General features: G+C 41.0%; 1 protein-coding gene across 1 annotated transcript; it reads right to left on the bottom strand.

Annotated features, from left to right (window-relative positions):
* Positions 1 to 233: 233 nt before the first annotated feature.
* On the bottom strand, positions 234 to 21543 carry Tfb2m (transcription factor B2, mitochondrial). Its single transcript, XM_057769915.1, has 8 exons — positions 21071 to 21543; positions 20131 to 20219; positions 17901 to 18051; positions 12827 to 12975; positions 7920 to 8009; positions 6216 to 6278; positions 5031 to 5191; positions 234 to 1470 (listed from the first exon to the last, which is right to left on the bottom strand). The coding sequence occupies exons 1-8, from the start codon at positions 21381 to 21383 to the stop codon at positions 1293 to 1295; spliced, it is 1194 nt and encodes a 397-aa protein (XP_057625898.1). The 5' UTR covers positions 21384 to 21543; the 3' UTR covers positions 234 to 1292.
* Positions 21544 to 21676: the final 133 nt, after the last annotated feature.

The following is a 21676-nucleotide window of genomic DNA, read 5'->3' as shown; positions in this document are numbered from 1 at the left end:
CCACCTGTTCCTGACCCCACCACCCCCCAGACTGGTCTCCAACTCTTGTCTACTGAACCCTTCCATCTTAGCCACCACTGCAACTACAGGGGTAGCTCCTCAAATTTCAGTTACAGACAGAATTACTCACTGATAGCACACTGACTACATATTATAGAACTAAGGTAAATAAGTTTGGGGTCGATTTAATATTTCACTTATGCATTTAGAGACAAAAAATTATAAATATGTAAAACCTTTTTATTTCTAAAAAAGTTTAAAACATACTAAAATTTAAACAATTACATTGTATAGTACCTGATAATCCATTACAACAGACAGAAAGATAAACTCATCCCTTTCTGAAACAAGTTTATACTGTTTTGTTTGACAGGGTCTCTTATTAGCCAAAGGGGCCTCACATTCATCCTTACTTCACACTGGCACTGAACTGATGGATCTGCTACCTTCCAAGTTCCAAGACCACATCGCCTGGTCAAATCAGTTCCTTTTCTAAGCTTTACAGCACAGAAACTGGAAAAATGCAAGCAATTGGCAGTGGTAAAAATTGTGATATTTAAAGATGTTTGGCCAAAAGACTTTTTAAAGAGAGGAAATTAAATTACAACTTGGAATACCCCGTACCTACTAAAGTATTCAGTAAACAGATTTTTTTTTTTAAATTTCCTGTGCTAGGAAGCCAAACCAGAGCCTTGGACATATTAATAGATGTTATAGATGGTTGTGAGCCACCATGTGATTGTTGGGAATTCTGGAAGAGCAGTCAGTGCTCTTAACCACTGAGCCATCTCTTCATCTTTTTAATGTCTTCAAATTTCTTTAAGTTGTTCGGGATGTCATAGTTCTAAGGCAGACAGATAAGAAACCTGCCCTAATTTCATTCTGTTGCTGTGATAAAATAGACCAACAAAACGCAACTTAGAATATAAGGTATGTGTTCTACCATTGATCTACAGCAGAGAGTAATGTAAAACCAGAACCTTGGACACATTAGGTATGTGTTCTACCACTGATCTACTGCAGATAGTAAATTTTTTTTTAAAAAAATTGATCTGATCAAACTGATAACTTTATATTTTATTCAGTTTTGAATAAAACCACAGCCACTGTCTTTTCCAGTGTGTCAAAAGATATCAACTTCAGAAGAAAGTACCAGCCCCATCTGTGCCAGCCGAGGATAATTTCTCTTCTGTTGAAAGGGCGTTAACTTCTTAAAATTCAGTTTTCATTTGTCTCATAATTTCCAAATAAATAGATAAGCAGCTACAGTTCATGGCTTGTAGACTGTTTGCCTAGACCTGAATGTCCTCCAAGCTGTCATCGTAGATCCATTTAAAGATAGAGTCCTCGGAACTCTCTATAGTTTCAAACAGTCTTTTGAAGTCTTGAGGATACATTTGAAGAACTGTCGCTCCAGGGCTTAGTCTCACCTGCCTCAGTACATCAATTGGCTCAACTGTGCTCAGTGAACTGAACAAAAACAAACAAAAAACAAGTAAACATGATTAATTCCTTTTCACAACAGTTAAGTCTAAGAGAGTTGCCTCCTAAATTCAATTAAGATGACTAGCCTATATAATTAAATTTACTTCAGAATACACACACACACACACAACACACACACGTAATATATGTAAATCCTCTGTACTGGGGTGACTCTGAACTCCTAATAGGTCAACCAGTTTATAATAAATGTAGACCTCTGTGTGGTCCTTTGGGACTGAACCGCTATGGAACAGGGCAGGACAGAAATCTCTGTTAACAAATGGCGCCAATGTGGACAACTAAATCCACTTAAAACCTGAGAGAATTTGAGAAGGAATTCTAGACACAAAAAGAACAGAGTTAAGCATGGCTTCTTGGTATCATTTTCTCAGGTGGATTGTTTGCTAGAGGCAAGCGTGTCTCATTTAAGAGAAGCTTCCTGACTCAGCTTTAGCTGCAAAAACCTTGCAGCCCTTTTAAGAAGCTCTGCTACAAAACACTTAAATGGTGTTGATGAATAACAAACAGCATGCTTCCTGGTGGTGGAAGGGAAGCGCCATAGAGTTATGGCAATAAACATGGCTCCGGCCAGTACCTCTGCCATGAGGCTAGACTCTCAGAAAGCTAAGGAATGGGGTGGATCTAGCCATCAAAGCCATGGCTTTAATCCCAGCTACATCACTTATCAAATTAAAGACTCATTTGGTCAGAAAAAGAGAGATATACAGTAAAGATAGATTCAGACAAAAGAAACCTCTAAATGGTTTACAGTGTGTTTAAAAATATATGTAGGCTTGGAAAAGAAAAAAGGATAAGGTCCTTAAAATAAAAAAGAGAGTAGTTGGGTGTGGTAGCACACACCTTTAATTCCAACATTTAAGAGGCAAAGGCAGGCTGGTCTCTATGAGTTCAAGGACAACTTGGTCTACAGAGTGAGTGCCAGGATAGCCAAAGATACAGAGAAACCTAGTCTGAAAAAAAAAGTTTAAAATAAGCCACATAAAGATGGAAACTACACAGAGTCTGGATAATGTATGTTAATTGTGTTGTCTTTGAATGGTTTGATGGCTGAGGAAGGAACAACAGCTGCTAAACGACATTTGATTACAAATGCTGTTAGATTAATACAACATATATATTTTGGAAATGCTTTGACTTCAAACTTTAAGTCAAAGATATGTTACTTTGGAGAAGAGGTTTTTTTGTTTCTACAGGAAATGAGAGGCTGTGAATTCATTCTTGGCTAAGAAAAATCAGGTCCCCTGAGAAATCTCCAATAGGAGTGGATGGTCCAGATGTCTGAGTTCTACATCCAGAACAGACTCAAAATGCTGAGATGATCAAGCCTCACAGGATACTCCAGTTAGGACCTGATCATAATCCCAAATTTTCATTTAGATCCCCATAAGATTATAAGCAGGAAGTAGCCTAAAAAACCACATTCCAAAAAATGGACTATGAATATTTTTCTTTGTTTAGAGTGTTGGTTACAAGTTGTTATGGATAATGGTCAGGAAGAAAGCTAAATATGGGAGATTAGATTCAGAACTGTTTTGAAAAAAAAGGGGGGGGAGTGCTGTAGAACAATGACCTTGTACTTTATAAAGATTTGTCACTTGTATTTTAATAAAATGCTGATCGTCCAGTAGCCAGGTAGGAAATATAGGTGGGGCAACCAGGCAGGAAGTATAGGCAGAGCAACAAGAAGAGGAGAATTCTGGGAAGAGGAAAGCTCAGTCTACAGCCGTCATCCAGATGCATAGGAAGCAAGATGAGAAAGCTTCACTGATAAAGGTACCAAGCCAGGTAGTTGACACAGACAAGAATTATGGGCTAATATATGTTATAAGAGTTAATAAGAAGCCTGAGCTAATTAATGTAGACCTCTGTGTGTTTCTTTGGGACTTAACAACTGGGGGATCTGGGTGGGACAGAAACCTCCCAAGTATTAGGATTATAGGTATGTACTACCATACTTGGCTTGGATGAGAAATATTTTATATAAAATGTTAAGCCAAAATCTTAGCACTCAGGAGACTGGATAGTTGTTCCTAAAATTTCAGAGCTAGACACCAATTTAAGTTTAATATAGTGTAATCAAACCTCACAAAAATTCTAGTTTACATATTATCTTTTTATTTTTTTGATAGGATCTCACCACATAGCCCTGGCTGGCATGGAAACTCACTGTGTAGATCAGACTAGCTTCAAATTCACAGAGATCCACCTGCCTCTGCTTCCCAATTGCTGGGATTAAAAGTGTGCAACAACCTATGTGTGAGGCTTTTTAAAGATGGTTTCACTCTATATCTCAGTCTGATCTGCAATTTACAATACAGGCCTTAAACTCATGTGACTGATTCTCCTGCCCTGAGTTCCTGTGAGTTGAGATTACAGGCTCACTGTTTTTGTGTAAATACTGTGGTGTATACATCTATATACCTATAATCCCAGTGCTTGGGAAGTAAAGGCTGGAGGGTCAGAAGTTCAGTCATCTCTGACTGTACAGAAAGTTAGGCTAGCCTGGGCTATATAAAACTGAATCTCTAAATAACTAAACAAATAAATTAACTAAAAATAAACATTTCTAGTTAACAGTCTCATTAAGGCTATATGGTAAATGACTATTAATTAAAATAACTATTTTAACACTTTTTCCATCTTCTGATAACACTTTAGGGACTGCTAGTTACAAGGTGAATGGATAGCACACCACACTGACTGGAGAGATGGCTCTGTGGATAAGAGTGTCTGATGCTCTTCTTGGGGACCTGAGCTCAGTTCTCAGCACCTATGTCAGGCAGCTCTTGTGACTCCAGCTCCAGGGATACAAATGCTGTTCTGGTCTCCAAAGGACACAGGAATAGCACAAGTGTGCACAGACATAAAAACAAAATAAACATACACTGAACAATGATGTGGGATACCTCTCTGTATGTTGTAAATATGTCTTATTACCATTGGTTAATAAAGAAGTTGCTTCAGCCTATGGCAGGGCAGAATATAGCTAGGCGGAAAGTCCAAGCAGAGAGACAGGGTGAAAGAAGGCAGAGTCGGGGAGATGCCAACAGTCACCAGAGGAATAATATGCCAGACCATGACTAGTAAACTATGGGGCATGTGGCAATATACAGATGATTAGAAATGGGCTAATTTATATGTAGAGCTAGTCAGTAAGAAGCCTGAGTCATCTGCCAAACAAGTGGTCAGAGGGAGGTGTAGAAAACATAATACACAACAGGGAAACAGGTATCTTTACTTACTGCTTTTTAAATCTTATCTTATGGGTAGGTGTGTGCGTGTCGTGTGTGTGGCATCCACAGAGGCAAAGCAGGGGGTGTTGGAGCCCCTGGAACTGGAATTACATTCATTTGTGAACTGCTTCTCAATCATCTCTCCAGTCTAGAAGGAAGTATTTTTAACAGGCAAATGAACATGGGCACATCTTACTCTAAATCAAGATGTGAAAAACTACCTTATAACACAGGAGAAAGTCACATTAAATCACTACTTTTACAGTTTGTCTTCACTGAATTTCTACTTACCGTAAATGTTGTATTATTGGGGCACTGCGCTTCCCAAAGCAGTGCTTTACCATGTGGAAAAATATATCATAATTCAACGGACTTAAGTTTTCTGTAAATAAACCTTTACGAGGAGTCATTTGAATCAAATACATATTTTGTTTCATTGATTTTAATGATTCCTAGACAGAAAAGAAATAACTTCGTTAGTCATAAACTATTGCAGGGTAAGCACTGACCTTTACTCCTCCAAGCCACTTGCACATCCCCAGTGTCTCTAGGTTTTCTTACTGAAGGCCTAACACTTTATAACCCGGGTCATGTCAGAGTTCTGAGCAAAAAGTAACCTAGAAGGACGAGCTTTTTATTCTGTATATGACTTGCTTACATTTGCCACCAGAGGTGATGTGAGGGTCCTACTCCAATGCTCAGCCGTGGGGCAAACCCCAATATGTGTCTAGCAAACCACTCACCACCTCCTGGGCTGCAAGCTCAGACTGAGTCCTCTATCTAAAACAGACAGCTAAAGTGTATTGCTGTGGAATAATCCTCTCGTATACTGTAAAGATTTGTCACTCAAATTGGTTTAATAAAATGCTGATTGGCCAGTAGCCAGGCAGGAAGTATAGGCAGGGTGACCAAAGTAAGGATGAAGGGAAGGAGAAGGGCAGAGAGACACTGGCCAGAAGCTGAGAAAGATGGGCATGCTGTGATGAGAAAAGGTACTGTCACATGACAGAGCATAAAGAGTAATAAAACTTAAAGTGTAAGAGCTAGTTAATAATAAGCCTAAGCATTTATAAGTATATTAAGTCTCTGTGTGATAATTTGGAAGCAGCTGCTGGATATTTGGGACCAAGTGGCTCCAAGACAGGAAACTTCAGCCTACAGTGTACTGAGCTGTGGTTATAGTAAAATCAGAGCCCAGACACAACATTAACATGAACCAAGTTCCTGCTATGTTCAAGGAAAACCACTAGCAGATACAAGAATACAAATGTATTATTGACTAGCCTTTTCCTTATCTTTTTCTAAACATACACTTATTTACTGTGTGTGCAAATATAAGCATGCATAACTTTATTACTGAAAAACTTAATACAGAAAAGATAATCCTTTTTTGTGGGGTGGACGTTTCTCTAGCCTCTGAAGACAATCTTAAAGAAAATAAATGTGATACATGGGAATGGCATCATTAGTTCTTACCCTAAGCTTTGTCTTCTCTAAGTGCCCATTTTCAGTATATACACTAAACGACGACCAAGGTTCCTGGAGGAAGAAAAACAGACAAGATATTTCTTTCTTTCTGTAGATCTATGTGGTACATGTGCACATGGGCATGTGTGTGGAGGGTGGAGGCTGTTTTCAGGTCTTTTCCTCTATCGTTCTCTCCACATTAGTTTTGAGTAAGGGTCTCTCACAGAACCTGGATCTTTGGATTCTGTAGGTCTAGCTGGCTAGCAAGCCCCAAGAATCCTCCTGTCTCTGCCTCCCCAAGCCCTTAGGCTCTTTTTTACATGGGTACTGGGAATTGAACTCAGGTTCTCATGCTTGTACTGTAAGCACTTTACCAACTGAGCCATCTATTCTACCCCAGGTAATTCTTTCGCTTACATAGATCTCAAATGAGGCTGAAGGCTCCTCAATTCTGTTAGTTCTCTTTAGTCAAACACCACAAGTTATTGCTACCCCCCCCCCAAAAAAAAAACCAAAAAAAAAAAAAAAACTGAAAAAAAAATACCTATGCAAATCTGGGTGTGGTGGTGTACAATATAATCCTAGTATTTAGGAGGTAGAGGTAGCTTGGGCTATGAGATCCAGTCAACCCCACCCTGTTAACAAAACCAGATAAAAACCAAACCATATCTAGGGGCTGGGGCTGTAACTCTGTATTTGAGCACTTGTCTCTCTGTTCAAATCCAAAACCCCCACACAAATAAAAGAATAAATCAGTTCAAATCCTATCTGGCATTGCTAAATAAGTATTAACAATGACTATTTGAACTACAATATCCAAACAGCATCTTTTGTGTAACAGGTAAGAGATTGGGTAAAGCTACATATGATGGTATGCATCTATAATCCTAGCACTTAAGATACTGAGACAGGAGGATGGAGAGTCTGAGGTGAGCCTGGGTTATATAATGAAACCCTGTCTCATAAAACAAGGCAATGTGATATTCACTATATTAAAGAAAAAAAAAAAGAAAAGCATACAAAAACAGAAGACCAAAATATGTCCTGTATGTCCTATAGAACTACAGTACTGATTCACAAAATTTCCTTTTCGTAGAGCATGTCTCAAACCAAGTTTCATTGTCTTGTGTTTGTTTGTTTGTTTTCTTGGGGCAAGGTTGTGTAGTCCTGGCTATCCTGGGATTAGCTCTGTAGATCAGGCTGACCTCTGCCTCCCCAATGCTGAAATTAAAGGTGTGCATTATCACCACCCAGTAAGTTTCCTAGTTTTATCATGAGCTAGTCATATTGTTTTTTTTTTTCCTGAGGTAAGGTTTCTATGAGTCATGCTAGTTGTACTGGAACTTGCTCTGTAGACCAGGTGGGCCGCGAACTCACAGAGATCCACCTGCCCCTGCCTCCCGAGTGCTGGGATTAAAGGCAGGCAGCACCACCACCTTATTGTCGTATTACTTTTATGATTAGAGAAAAAAGGTGCCAAAGAAGTATCAACATTACTTTCCTTTCAATAACTGGTGATAGTGTATGATTTTAATCCCAGAATTCAGGATGCAGAGGCTGGAGGATCTCTGTGAACTCACACCAGGTAGATTTAGTTTTGTTTTATCTCAAAATAAAACTAAACTAAATACGTTGGAAAATAATAAAATTAAGTCTTTTAATAAATTAGCCTCTGAGTTATAAAGTTGTCCCAGCATCGGAGACTTTACTCACCATGTGAATAAACTTAATTTCACAAGCCACTTGCCAAAGCACACTCAATACCTGGTATAAATCTGGCCTTTTAGGAGTTGCTATCAGTTTCTAGTGAAGAAAAAAAAAAGACAAAATTATGTTACATAGACTCATAATCAATATCAAATGTCAGATCTTAACTTTAACATCTTAATAGCATCTAGAAATTTAAATTAAAAGATGAAAATTGATCAGGTGTGGTTGCATACACCTTTGAACTTAGTTCTCAGGAGACAGAGGCAGGAGGATCTCTGTGAGTTCCAGGACAGACAGGACTACATACAGAGTCCCTGTCTCAACAAACCGGACAGTGAGAACTAAGCACAAAACATTAAATTTAAGGATTTTCAATCAGAGTTTTCTTTTTTGAAAACATATGGTATCAACATACAAAATTGACTGTATATGGGCTGGGCTGGTTAAGAGCACTTGCTGCTCTTCCTGAGGACTGGAATTTGGTTCTTGGCACAGACAAAATGCCACTCAGAACTCAAACTGTGAGCTATTAAATTGTGCATCAAGAATTGTTGAGCCTGTAACTCTAGCTCCAACACCTTCTAGCCTCTGCCAAGTACACGCACACATGGCATAAATACATGCATCTAAATAAAAATGTAAACAAAACAAAACCACAGGCCAAAAAGATGGCTCAGCAGTTAAGAGCACTTGATGCTCTTCCAGTGGACTCAGGTTCAATTCTCAGCACCCACATGACATGTTACAACTGTCTGTAATTCCACACCCTCATCTGACCCCTCAAGCACTACATGCATACGGTACACAGACATTCATTCCGGCAACAATCATACACATGAAATAAAATTAAAATCTCAAAATAATTACTACAGGCGCACGCCTTTAATCCCAGCACTCGGGAGGCAGAGGCAGGCGGATCTCTGTGAGTTCGAGACCAGCCTGGTCTACAAGAGCTAGTTCCAGGACAGGCTCCAAAACCACAGAGAAACCTTGTCTCGAAAAACCAAAAAAAAAAAAAAAAAAAAAAAAAAAAATTACTACATATGAAATTGCTTTTAATAATGTGACTTTCAAGGGGAAATTTTTTTTGGGGAGGGGGGGGTTTCGAGACAGGGTTTCTGTGGCTTTGGAGCCTGTCCTGGAACTAGCTCTTGTAGACCAGGCTGGTCTCGAACTCACAGAGATTCACCTGCCTCTGCCTCCCAAGTGCTGGGATTAAAGGCGTGCGCCACCACCGCCGGGCTTCAGGGGGAAATTTTATTTAACAAAAGCAAAAGTAAAAAATGTATAATGACCAGACATGGTAGCAAACACCTTGCAACCGCAGCACTAACGAAACTAAGGCAGGGTTCCTTTGAGTTCAGAGCTGGCCTGGGCTACAGAGTGAGTTCAATATCCAGCCCATATTACAGAGCAAGACTGTTTCAAAAACTACAAACACAAGTAGGAGAAACTCATCATTTACCCACCGACACAGTTCCTACACGATGGATCTAACAACAACACAACATAACAGCATGTGCTATGGAGAAAGATAGGTATGTTAGAATTATGTGCATCAAGAATTGTTATGGCTGGGGATGGTAAGATGGCTTACTGGGTAAAGGTGCTGGTCACCAAGCCTGAAGGCCTGAGGACCTGAGTCCAATCCCTGGGACCAACATGGCGGAAGGAGGAAATGACACTTCCAAGTTTTCTCCTGACTCCCACGTGGCTAACAATGATGTGCACGCATGTGAGTGAATATGAGTGTACACACGCACACACACACAAAATGACTTTTTAATAAAAAATAATTATTAATCGTATTTTTGAGATGGGGTTTCTGTGTGTGGCCCTGGCTGTCCTGGAACTCACTCTGTAGACCAGGCTGACCTCTGTCTCCTGAGTGCTGGGATTTATGGGGTATACCACCACCATCCCAGCAAAGCTGACTCTTGCTGGACATTAAGGTGGTATTATTCTTATTATTAATGGAAGGTATCACTGAGAAAGGATCCCACAGAAAAGTCCATGTTAAAGAAGCTGAAAGCAAGACAAAATTTTGGGTCTCATGTAGTGCAGGCTGGTCTGCAGCGATGTATTAGAGGATGACCTTGGTCCTGAGCCTTCCTCCTCTACCCCCAGTGCCTCCCAAATAGCTGGACCACACACACTGTGGCCAACTTACAACCTAAAGAGCATTCTTACATACCTTGCTCTCATTTTTTGTTTATATACTGTATATGAATTATGTATTATGTATGCATGTATGCACATACGTATGTATGAAGGGTCAGGATTGTCTACTCTCATTCTACATGGTTAGCCAATATATACTATCTGGGTGAGGAAACATTCCCTCATTTCTTACACCGTATTCCTACCTAGGGATCCATTATGGACAAATGGGCACTGTCAATTATACTGGAGGAGAGCTCACGCACAGGAAGCACTGTGATCCCTTAGCAGATCCTAACAGCACTGCTCAGGACTGAAGGACACCTCCTCACTAAAAAGGAAAATGTAGAGGGGCTGCTGTCTGTGCACTAGACTCCCAAAGAGCAGACTAAAAGTTAAACGGAGCCACACGGTCTTGAGCTCCGTGCCACCAAGGTGAACCCGTGCTGCTTATTTGCTTTTCCCAGAAATCAGGAGCAGCCGAAGTTCCCAAACAAGCCAGGGACAACTTGCCAACACAATGACCGTCCTTCTGTATTAATCGTTATAAAGGTCATCTGAAAGAACACGGTGGTAACCAATTTGCTATCTTTCTATTGTTCTGCATCTCTATTTCTGCTTTAGGAATATTAATTGTGGAATGATTATCATGTTTTGGTTTAGCTTTCTTCAGTTCTCCACTGTCTATAAAATCAACTTCCTCTGCTGTTTTCACTGGGACGTGAATTTCATTTTTTTTTTTATTTTTTATTTTTTTGGTGAGACAGGGTTTCTCTAGCTTTGGAGCCTGTCCTGGAACTCCCTTTGTAGGCCAGGCTGGCCTCGAACTCCCAGAGATCCGCCTGTCTCTGCCTCCCAAGTGCTGGGATTAAAGGCGTGCGCCACCACCGCCCGGCATGAATTTCATTTTTAATGGAAAGAAGTGTTGATGTACCCTCCTATCAAAGATAACGTCAGTCATGGTGATGAAAAACCAAAAAGGACAAAAGATGTTCACAGACTCTGCTTCTGGAAAGATATGCAATGATCGGTAAGTAAATAAAAAAGATATCCAACCTAACTAGCCATTAGGAAAACACTAACATAATGAAACTCGACTTCATCCAACTATGAGAGGGTATCAAAAATACAAAGAAAAGGCCAGCGGGATGACGTGGCTGGGTAAGCTTGCTGACTTGTGTTCGATCCCTGGACACCTTTGACTCCCACACATATGGTGTGGCATATATGCATTCATGCTTACACACTAAGAAGAAACACAAAATTAGCTGGATGTGGTGACACACACCTTTAATCTCCGCACTTGTGAGGCAGAAGCAGGTAGATCTCTGTGAGTGCAAGCACAGCAAGTTCAGGACAGCCAGGGCTATTACACAGAAAACCCTTTCTTGAAAAACAAAATAAACCTACAAATCAAAACAAACAAAAAGAACCTCACAAAATTAAATAAAAAACAAACACAAGTATGATAATGGAAAAATTCTGAATACTTGTATCCTACTGTTGGAAAAGTAAAATGTATCTACAAAGAAGGTAGCGTGGCACTTAAAAAGTTAAATGTGGAATTACCACATGACCCAGCAATCCCAGTTCTACTTATATGAACTGCACCACTGAAAGCAAGGGCTGGGGAGACAGCTCGGGTGGTACAGTGCTTGCCACAAAAGCATGAGAACCTGAGGATGACCCTCAGCACCCACAGAAAAGCCAGGCACAGCAGCAGTTCACGCCTGTATCTTATCAGGAGGTAGAGACAGGATGATCTCGGGGCTTACTGGCCGACTAGTCTAGACAAATGGAAAACAGTCCTAGTGAGGGCCCCTTCTCAAATAAGCAGATCAATGAATAAATAAAATAAAGAAAACAGTTTATATCCACCTGCACACCACCCTGTCACAACCTGAAAGCAAGGACTTGTGTATGTGGCAGTTTTTCCCCCCTCAGAGACAGGGTTTCTCTGTGTAACAGCCCTGGCTGTTCTGGAATTCACTTTATAGACCAGACTGGCCTCGACGTCACAGAGATCCGCCTGCCTCTTCCCCTTGAGTGCTGGATTTAAAGGTGTACACCACTACTGCCCGGCTTCTATGGAAGCTTTAATCATAATATTTGAGAGGTGGAAGCAGCTAAGTGTTCTTTTACAAATGAATAGATACAAGTTACTAAGTTCATATAGCTGAATAATATTCAGCTAAAAAAGAAAAAAAGAAACTTCAACACACTTTAACACAGATGAACTTGAAGATATTATGTTAAGTGAGATAAAGCAGCCACAAAAGGACAAATACAGGCTGACTCAAGCCAAGCTCACAGATGGTGCCAGGACAACGGCTACTAGAGCTGAGGAAATGGAAACATGGGGAGCTAAGTGTTCATTGGATAATCTAAAAATTTTTGGATAGGCTGGAGAGAAGGCTCAGTGATTAAGAGCACTGGTTGCTCTTCCAGAGGTCCTGAGTTCAATTCCCAGAAACCACATGGTGGCTAAGAACCATCTGTAATGGGATCTAATGTCTAGAAAGACAGAACACTCATACACAGAAATAAAAAATTTTAGAGCTAGACAGCAAGTACCGCATGTGTAATATAAATATATTTAATGCCACTGAACTAACGGTACATTGTAAAATAATTGAAACTCTCAAATGTCAGGGACCCCAAATAAAAATTCAGCTGAAGTTCCTCAGAAGACTACAGCATTCTCTACAGTACACTCTCACAGCAACACAAGTCACCTGTTCACAACCCACCTGAAATTCTTTTTCCGTAACAAACAGATTCAGGTCTATTCGTCCATATCTGAATATAGAGTCACAGGAATACAGATCGAACAGAGTTTTCCAAAGTATTCGTCTTTCGTATTTATTAGGTAGGATTCCAAATACTTTTATAGGAACACCTGTTAGGGATACAAGCACAGACGTGCATAAGTTTCTTAAAACTTTTTCCTATGGTCACATTTTACTGATGCAAAGCTAGTTAACAATGGTAACCATTTCAATTAAGGATCCAAGATGGTAGATGCCATGTAGGTATGACGCGCTAGGTCACCAGGGAAATAACACAACAGCTGGGTGACGCGCTAGATCACCAGGGAAATAACACAACAGCTGGGTGACACTGTAAGAAGAGGGGGCAACTCCCCCCAAATGTTTAGTTTAGAAATGAAGTAAAATGAGAAATTGTGCGGGGCTAGGGAGAGGGCTCAGAGAGAGGTTTACCGTGCAGGTGTGAGAGCCTAATTCCAGTCTACCTAAACAGGTTCAGTGACAGACCTGGGGCTATGGAGGAGGACACTCAACATCAAACTCTGGCTTCCACATGCATACACATGTACATGTGCACAAACAAGAATATGTACACATACATAAAGAGGAAAAAAATGAAGAACACAAAAGTTGCTGCATTAGCTAGTTGTTGCCTATGGCAATGGCAGGAGGAGGAGACACTAGGAAAAGATACTCTTTCCTCTTAGCACTCATGGGAGTAGCAAAACCCAACCGTTTTAAAGATTCTAGGAGCCGGAGAGATGGCTCAGCAATTAAGAGCACTTAGTGCTTTTCTACAGGACTCGAAGTTGGTTCCCGGCACCCACCTTGGGTGGCTCATGGTGATCTATAATTCCAGCTCCAGTAGATCTGATGCCTTTTTCTGGCTTTTGAGGGCACCCATATGTACATGCACATACTTACATACAAGCATATTAAATGAACAAACAAAACCTCCCGCTGAGCTACCAGCTTAGTCCTGTCTCTAATTGCCCCAATTTTCCCCAGAAAGAGTCATGGAACTAGAGTGGGGGAAGAAATCTGAATTAGAGCCATGCAGTATTCAGTGAGATGGTTACCTGGTTGAGAGTCTTTATGAGAACACAGACGCTTGTGTCAGGCGGCACACCCTAGACACCTGGAAGTGCAACCCAGGAGCGGGATAAGCATTTGAAACTGGACTCCTGAAGGCCTACCTTAGGTGTGACGTTATGTATGAGCAGACCTGTGAAGGATGCCCAACGGAGTGAGCTCCGTGACATGATGTGGAAGGATACCCTGGACAGCGACAGGCGTCCAGGTGCACAGCAACAATCAGGTGAGACTGCAGGCAGTTTCTCTATCCCCAACCAGCTCTTTCTCTTTCACGCTCATCTGTTCAATACTCAACCATGATTTAGCAGGCTAATTTTGTCCTTCTACCCTGCTCTCCACTCTTCTTTATTTCCACGGGTTTGTACAAAGCACACGGGATATAAACTGGCTTGTGGGGTCCCTGTGTCTCAGCCTCCGAACAGCTGGGACTTGTTTTAGGTTGTTTGATAATTTGTCTATTTTTAATATTTATTTTCATTATTTCAAAGTTATGCACAGATGTGTGTTTCTGCACACATGTTGGGTACAGGTGCACAAGGATTCTCCTAGAGCTGTTAGTACAGACAGCTGTGAGCTGCCCACATGAATGCTAGGAACCAAACTCCAGGCCTCAGGAGGAGCAGCAAGTGCTGTTAACCACCCATCTCTCTAGCCACTCTCCGCCACTGGATTTCTTTACCTCTGCTTAGTCTAACCTTGGCTAAAATTACTTCACTGAAATCCTGCAGTTCCTATTTTTACCCTTTTATTTCCCCCTCTTCTTTTCTCAACGACTCAATACTAATCCCCAATCTTTACCTTTTCCTTTTCATACATACTCACTGTGATGAATATCTTAATACGGACAGCATCAGTGTTCCTGTACTTACTAAAATGATTGGCACTTAAATGGAATTGTGTATTTGACTCTATTATACGCTCACAGTGGGCCTACCCTTTGACAGTGATTATCTCTGCAGACACTGTTCTACTTTTAGAGGTACACTAGAGATTGCAAGTATATCCAAAGAAATCGAAAGAGGATACCAATAAATTCCTGCACAAATTCCAAGAGAACATAATGGCTTAATGAAATAAGGTTAAGTAAGGATATAAATTGAAATTCAGTAAGTAGATAGAAGTACTTTAAAAAATACTTGAAATATTAAACTCAGTAAGTCAAATAAAAATCTCCAAGGAAAGCCTGACTGGTAGAACAGACCAATGTGAAGATGCGCTATCTGGGCTCAAGACAAAGGGGAGAAATTGGAATATTCAGAAAAATGATACAAATAAATTAACTGAAGGTATCAACAGAACATGTGAGATCTGCAGAAACTATAAAAAGGACCAAATCTACAAATCATGTGCATAAAAGAATGATTCATGCTAAAGGCATAGAAAATATTTTAATTAAAATCATAGCAGAATCTAGGGAAAGACATGCCCATTCAATTAATAATGCATTTAGAGCACCAAACAGACAAGACCAGAGAAGAACTTTTCCACTTCATGTCAGTCAAAATGCTCAGCTGGGTGGTGGTCATGCTTTTAATCTGGGAAGCAAAGGCAGGCTTATCTCTGAGTTCAAGGCCAGCCTGGTCTAGGTAGTGAGTTCTAGGACAGCCAGGGCTACACAGAGAATCTCTGTCTCAAGAAACCAAAACTAAACCAAACAAACAAAAAACCCACTCACTATAGAGAACAAAGAAAACTTTTGAAAGCTGCAAGAGAGAAATGGCAGGCTGTACGCCAATGAAGCCAGCAGAGTAACAGCAGATGTCTCAACAGAAACTAAGACAGGAGGGCTTGGGATGACACTTCAGTCTCTAAAAGATGACAACTGTGAACCCAGAATATTGCACCCAACAAAGCTTTGTCAACACCAAAAGAGAAAGAAAAGCATTACATGATAAGAGCAGACTAAAGGAATCATAGCCACTAAGCCAGCCAGTCCTACAGAAGATGCTTGAAGGAATTCTTCAGACTGAAGAGAAAGATAAAACATCCAGGAGGCTAAAGGAAAGAATAAATACACTAGAAACAGCAGTTAAGCAAAGGAGAGAAAGAAAATACCACAAGATCAATAAAATAGCAGGGATAGATACTTTTCAATAATAAAACTAAGTGTTAGTAGCCTAAATTCCCCAATCAAAAGGTATAGATCAGTAAACTGCATTTAAAAATAGGACCTAAGTCAGGTGTGGTGGGCATACCTTTAATCCCAGCATCAAGACAAAGGCAAATGGATCTTTATGAGTTTGAGGCTTAGTTCAGACCAGTCAAGGCTACATAGTGAGACCCTTTCTAAACAAGAAAGCAAGCAAGCAAACAAACAAACCAAAACGCCACTCTTCACACACCAAGAAACCAAAAAGCAACAACAAAAACAGGATCTCATTATTTGTTGCTTCTAAGAACCAGACCTCAGATCAAAGACAGAGAGATGCAAACCTAGGGTGAAAGAATGGAGAAGGTGCTCCAAGCAAATGCTCCTGTTCTGACAGGTTTCAGACACAAACAAGTTGGAAGAGATTAAAGGTCACTTTGTACTGATTAATGGAACAATCCATTAAGAAGGCATCATAATTTATTATTAATGCATTCAAACTAACTACAATGCACAAGGCCATTTTTTTTCAGTCATAAAAACAAGTTATGAGCTGGGCAATAGTGGCGCACGCCTTTAATCCCAGCACTTGGGAGAAAGAGGCAGGCTGATCTCTGTGAGTTCGAGGCCAGCTTGGTCTACAAGAGCTAGTTCCAGGCAGCTAGGAATGTTACACAGAGAAACCCTGTCTCAAAAAAAACAAAAAATAAAACAAAAACAACATAAAAAAAAGCAAAGTCATGTCATTTGCAAGGAAATGGAAGAAACTGGAGATTATCATATTAAGCAAATTAAGCCAGCCCCAGAAGACAAATATCTTGTTTTCCGCATATGTAGTTATTAGATTTTACATAGGAACATAAAAATCATGTATACATACTATGATCTGAAAATAGAAGCAAAGCTATAAGAGAATCAAGTATAGCAGCATAACAGGTGAAAGGGGGAATATAGGGAGGGGCTGCAGAGATGGCTCAGAGGTTCAAGCTGCTCTTGTAGGACATTTATCAATTCCTTGCACCCACATGGTGGCTGACAACTGTTTATAACTGTCTAAAATTCCAGTTCTGGGGATTCAAGCCCTTTTCTGGCTTCCATGGGCACTACATGAATATGGTGTATAAACAAACATACAGGCAGAACATGTATACACACAAAATAAATCTTTAAAAGAATTTTATATAAAAAGGTATGTGATGGTTTGGGAATAGCACTATTAGGAAGTATGGCCTTTTTGGAGTAGGTGTGCTCTTGGAAGTTTGTCAGTGTAGAGGTGGGCTTTGAGGTCTCATATATGCTTAAGCCACACCCAGTGAGACAGTTCACTTTCTGTTGCCTTTGGATCTACATGTAGAATTTTCCAGCAGCATATCTGCCTGAACAATGCTATAACTCCCAGCCACCATGCCCCCATCATGATGATAATGGACTAAATCTCTGAAACTGTAAGCTGCCAACTCAATAAATGTTTTCTTTTATAAGAGTTCCCATGGTTGTCACGGTGTCTCTCCACAGCAATACAAACCCTAAGACAAGGTGATATGAAAGGGAATTTATATGAACGACACTTATTTAAACATATATTTACAAGAAAATTATTATGTAATACAGTCTCATGTACAATGAATATATACAAATAGAACTCAGTAACTAAGCCCCCCCTTTAGTACATAACTTATCCTGTACAGAAATAAAATGGTTATTCACAAGCAGAAAAAAGGAACGGCATGCTTAGTGTAATACCACTTGCTTATTAACTGAACAATCTAAATCTCTCTATATATTGCATGTACATCAAGTAAACAAATGAGCCACACTGGTAAAGAAATGGCTGTTTATAAAGAATTAGCTTTAGTGAATGACAAAAATTACCTGCTGTCCAAGGAACCGCTTTTATTCCCAAATCCTGAAAAATGACCTGTGAGCTGTATTCCGGTTTTATTATTTCCTGATGTCTAGGATCCATCTTAAAGAAGTCACAGTGAACCGCTCGCAGCTCTCCTTCCATATACTTCCTTAAGGACTGAAGAGACGAGGAGGGGACATTAGAAGTTCTATCATGTATACTGTGCTACAAGCCAAAGCTCTACCCCAAAAAATAAGAAAAAAAATTCAAAAAAACAGCTGAGCACAATGGGGCATATCTGCAATCTCATCACTCAGGAAACTGAGACAGGAGAATGACAAACTCTAGGAGGGCCTGGGTTACACAATAAGTTTAAGACAAGACTACATAATATAGTGAGATCTGGTCTTAAAGTCCAAGGGCTGGGATGTATAAAGCTCAATGACAGAGCCTACACAAGGCCCAGGGAGGCACTACGGCACCTCAAATAAGAAATCCAACGATCCTATGTGAAGGTACAAATATTCTTAATGTACCGCGAATTTAACAGAGGACCTAAAAATCAACTGCTGCAGGAAAAAAATGACCAAAGGGCAACAGCTTTGAAACAAAAGTAACCTTCCCCGGGACCTGCGGAGATCAGCAGTACAGTACTTACGTAGTAGCACACATAAGGCCCTGGATTCAACCACAAGTACATTAAAAAACAAAACCAAGCCAGGCCCAGATCTTTAGCCCCAGCACTCAAAAGATAGAGGCAGGGTGGGTAAGGTGAGCCTGGTCTACACAGGGAATTCCAGGACAGTTAAAACACACAGAGAAACCTTGTCTCAAAAAAAAAAAAAAAAAAAAAAAAACCAAAAAAACAAACAAAAAAAACCCTGAAATTAAAAAAAAAATTTCAACAACAATTTTTCCTTTCTTTTTCCTTTCTTTTTGTTAATTGCATTAGCTGTTTATAAAGCTGTCTCCTTTGGAGGGTGTGGGAAATGATGTTAAAACTGGGCTTCCCTAGGTAGCGTTGGCTGGGCTGGAACTCACTATGTAGGTGAGTCTGGCCTCTTTGGGTGATTCTTCTGCCTCTGTCCCCACATAACAGGTACTTGCACTTGGGAGGCAGAAGGAAAGAGGAGGTCTGTGAAGCTGAGGCCAACCTGGGCTACCATAGCTTTAAAAAAAAAAATCTAAGTAGCCCTGTCTGGTCTGAAATTCCCAATGTAGGCTAGGTTAGCCTTGAAATCTAGTGGCTTTGCCACTGCGCCAGACTTGTGGGATTAAAGGCATGTGGCACCTAACCTGCCAGGCTTGCTTTCATCACTTGGGTTTGTATCATAGACTTTGTGTGCGAGGCCAAATAATTGTTCTACCACTGAGCATAACCACACCAAAGGCCAAAAACAACTCATTACTCAAAAGTTCATTTTTTAAAAAAATTCTGTCTTTGGCTATCGTAGCTATTTCCACAATTTTTTTTTTTTTTTTGGTCACACAGCACTTCACAGTCAACCAGTCATTCTCTCCATGCTGTCAGGAAACTGGCACAGACAAGTGATCTATCACAAGGCAGGTCAGAGACTAGCTTTACAGGCAGCTCTCACACGGACAGCTAACAATCATCACAAGCTGTGCTTTGCCTGGCCAGGAGGGGTCCTAGTTTCCGGGACTGTCCTTGGGGAATAGGAGTTCTGGTCTCTATGGCTCGATTTGAAGGGGAAAGAAGTGAAGAAATAGGGAGGTAGAGACACCTTCTTTCTGAGGCTACGTCTGCAGGCTTCCAACTGTCTTTTATTTCAAAATACTCAGCATGTCAATGTGTCAAACTGTGAGGTATCATTTTCTGGGCCCCAATAGGAATTAGAAAACAGATCCTAGAACATGCAAGCTTTTAGTTACTCAACAAGCGCTGAAGACACAATGGGTCCTAGTCTTTGGAGATACCAGACATGGTCCCTAAAAGTCCGTAAGAAGAAACTATGCTAGCCAGGCGGTGGTGGCGCACGCCTTTAATCCCAGCACTTGGGAGGCAGGGGCAGGCGGATCTCTGTGAGTTCGAGTCCAGCCTGGTCTACAAGAGCTAATTCCAGGACAGACTCCAAAACCACAGAGAAACCCTGTCTCGAAAAAACAAACAAACAAAAAAAAAAACAAAAAAAAAAAGAAGAAGAAGAAACTATGCTTAATTTCACTTCTTTAACACACTCAAAGTTAGTGGAGGGAACATCAAATTACTTTAGGAACTACATTTAGAAAATATACCTTTAAATGTGGAATAAAAGACTTTTCACTTTCAAAGGCAACCACTCTAGCACCGGCTCTAAGTAATGCCTCAGTCAGGACTCCAGAACCTGGAATATTAACAGAAAAGTTTTATTTGCGAAATAAACAACATACATAGTCTCTCTCACTATGTGGACCAAGCTGGCCTCAAACTCATAGAGATGGGCCTGGCACTGCCAACCTAGTGCTGAAATTAAAAGTGTGTACCATCAAGCCCATCTTAATATTTTTCCTTTTTTTGCTGTTATTTTGTTTAGTTTTGTTTTATTTTGTTTTTTGAGATAGGGTCTCTCTTTATGTAGCCCTGACTGTCCTGGAACTAGCTATGTCGATCAGGCTGGACTTGAGCTCAGAGATCAGCTTGCCTCTGCAGGGAATAAGGGTTTGTGTCACCACGCCTGGCCACAGTCTCTTCCAAAGCAGGGTTTTACACAAGTTTTAAATCTCACAACACTCCCAGATATGATTCTTTTTACACATGTAAAAAGATGATTAGGCACAACATCCCAACAGGTAAGTAGCAGAGCACTGCAGCCTGTCAGTGACAGCAAAACTTAACACTCCTCAAAAATCCCACTATTCCTCTGAAGAAAAACCGGTATATGAGATTGCGGCTTACTTCTGACTCATGGACTATCTGAATGTTTCGTCATAAAAACTACTGTCTAATCTAAACGGAACCGACTTTCTGTAAGAAGTGGTGCTTAAAAAAGAAAAAGTACAATTCGGGGCCAATGAGAACGCTCAGAGGGCAAGGGCACCTGGCGTCCAGCCTGACAGCCTCATTTCAATCACTGAGACCCACAATGGTGTAAGGAGAGAAATGACTCTCGCTAGGTTTTCTGAACTAAAACACAATAAAACATAACTTAGAAAATTAGGGGTGTAAAGGTTAAGAGCAAACTTCTGCTCATCTCACCTGGGTTGCACTCTAGTATAAGTTGACGGGATGGTTTTTGGAACCCCAGCAGGTGTCGTGCCAGGTTCCTGGCCAATTTCTTATTTGCTACGTGACGCGTAGGCTCGGATCGACCCTTGGATGGATAAAAGGGTGACTCCTCTAAATCAGGATCAAATAACGGCTGCAGGTAGAAGTCAGAGAAGTCACGACGGTTCCTCGCTTGCCAGTCCTTCCGCGTCGCAGCTCCAGACCCCAGAATGCAAGAGCGACCGGGACCAGCCAGCACTGACAGCGCCAGCCGCGGAGGCAGCCCCATCGCCGCGCCCCACATCCTCCTCTATCGTCCGCCACAACCACCAGTTAGGGCAGCTTCTGCGAAGAACAAGGAGCACGCCATACCACGTGCAACAACACACCGCCACACCAGGCCGGGCGGAAGAAAACACTACACACGGCGCATGCGAACGCCGGAGCATCAGCCCTTTCTTCACTCGCTTCCGCTTCCGCCCAGGCTCCGCCCCTAGACGCCTGTGAGTGGACTATCCGGGTGTGTCCGAGTTGGAACTCTATGGTCGCCCCGCACTCGGCGCTGCCTCTCTAGCCTCTCGCACTCTATGCTCCTCG

Source organism: Chionomys nivalis, chromosome 5 (genome assembly GCF_950005125.1).
Source record: "Chionomys nivalis chromosome 5, mChiNiv1.1, whole genome shotgun sequence".
NCBI lineage: Eukaryota > Metazoa > Chordata > Mammalia > Rodentia > Cricetidae > Chionomys > Chionomys nivalis.
Note: the sequence above shows the minus strand (reverse complement) of the source record. Positions and strands in the feature narration are given on the sequence as shown.

Excerpts from the sequence above, each read along its gene's own strand:
- Tfb2m (XM_057769915.1), bottom strand. The coding sequence starts at position 21,383 with ATGTGGGGCGCGGCGATGGGGCTGCCTCCGCGGCTGGCGCTGTCAGTG. Across the intron at positions 18,052-20,130 it reads CTTTTATTCCACATTTAAAG|TCCTTAAGGAAGTATATGGA; the intron begins GTATATTTTCTA and ends TCGTCTCTTCAG. Across the intron at positions 1,471-5,030 it reads CCAATAATACAACATTTACG|TTCACTGAGCACAGTTGAGC; the intron begins GTAAGTAGAAAT and ends GTTTTTGTTCAG.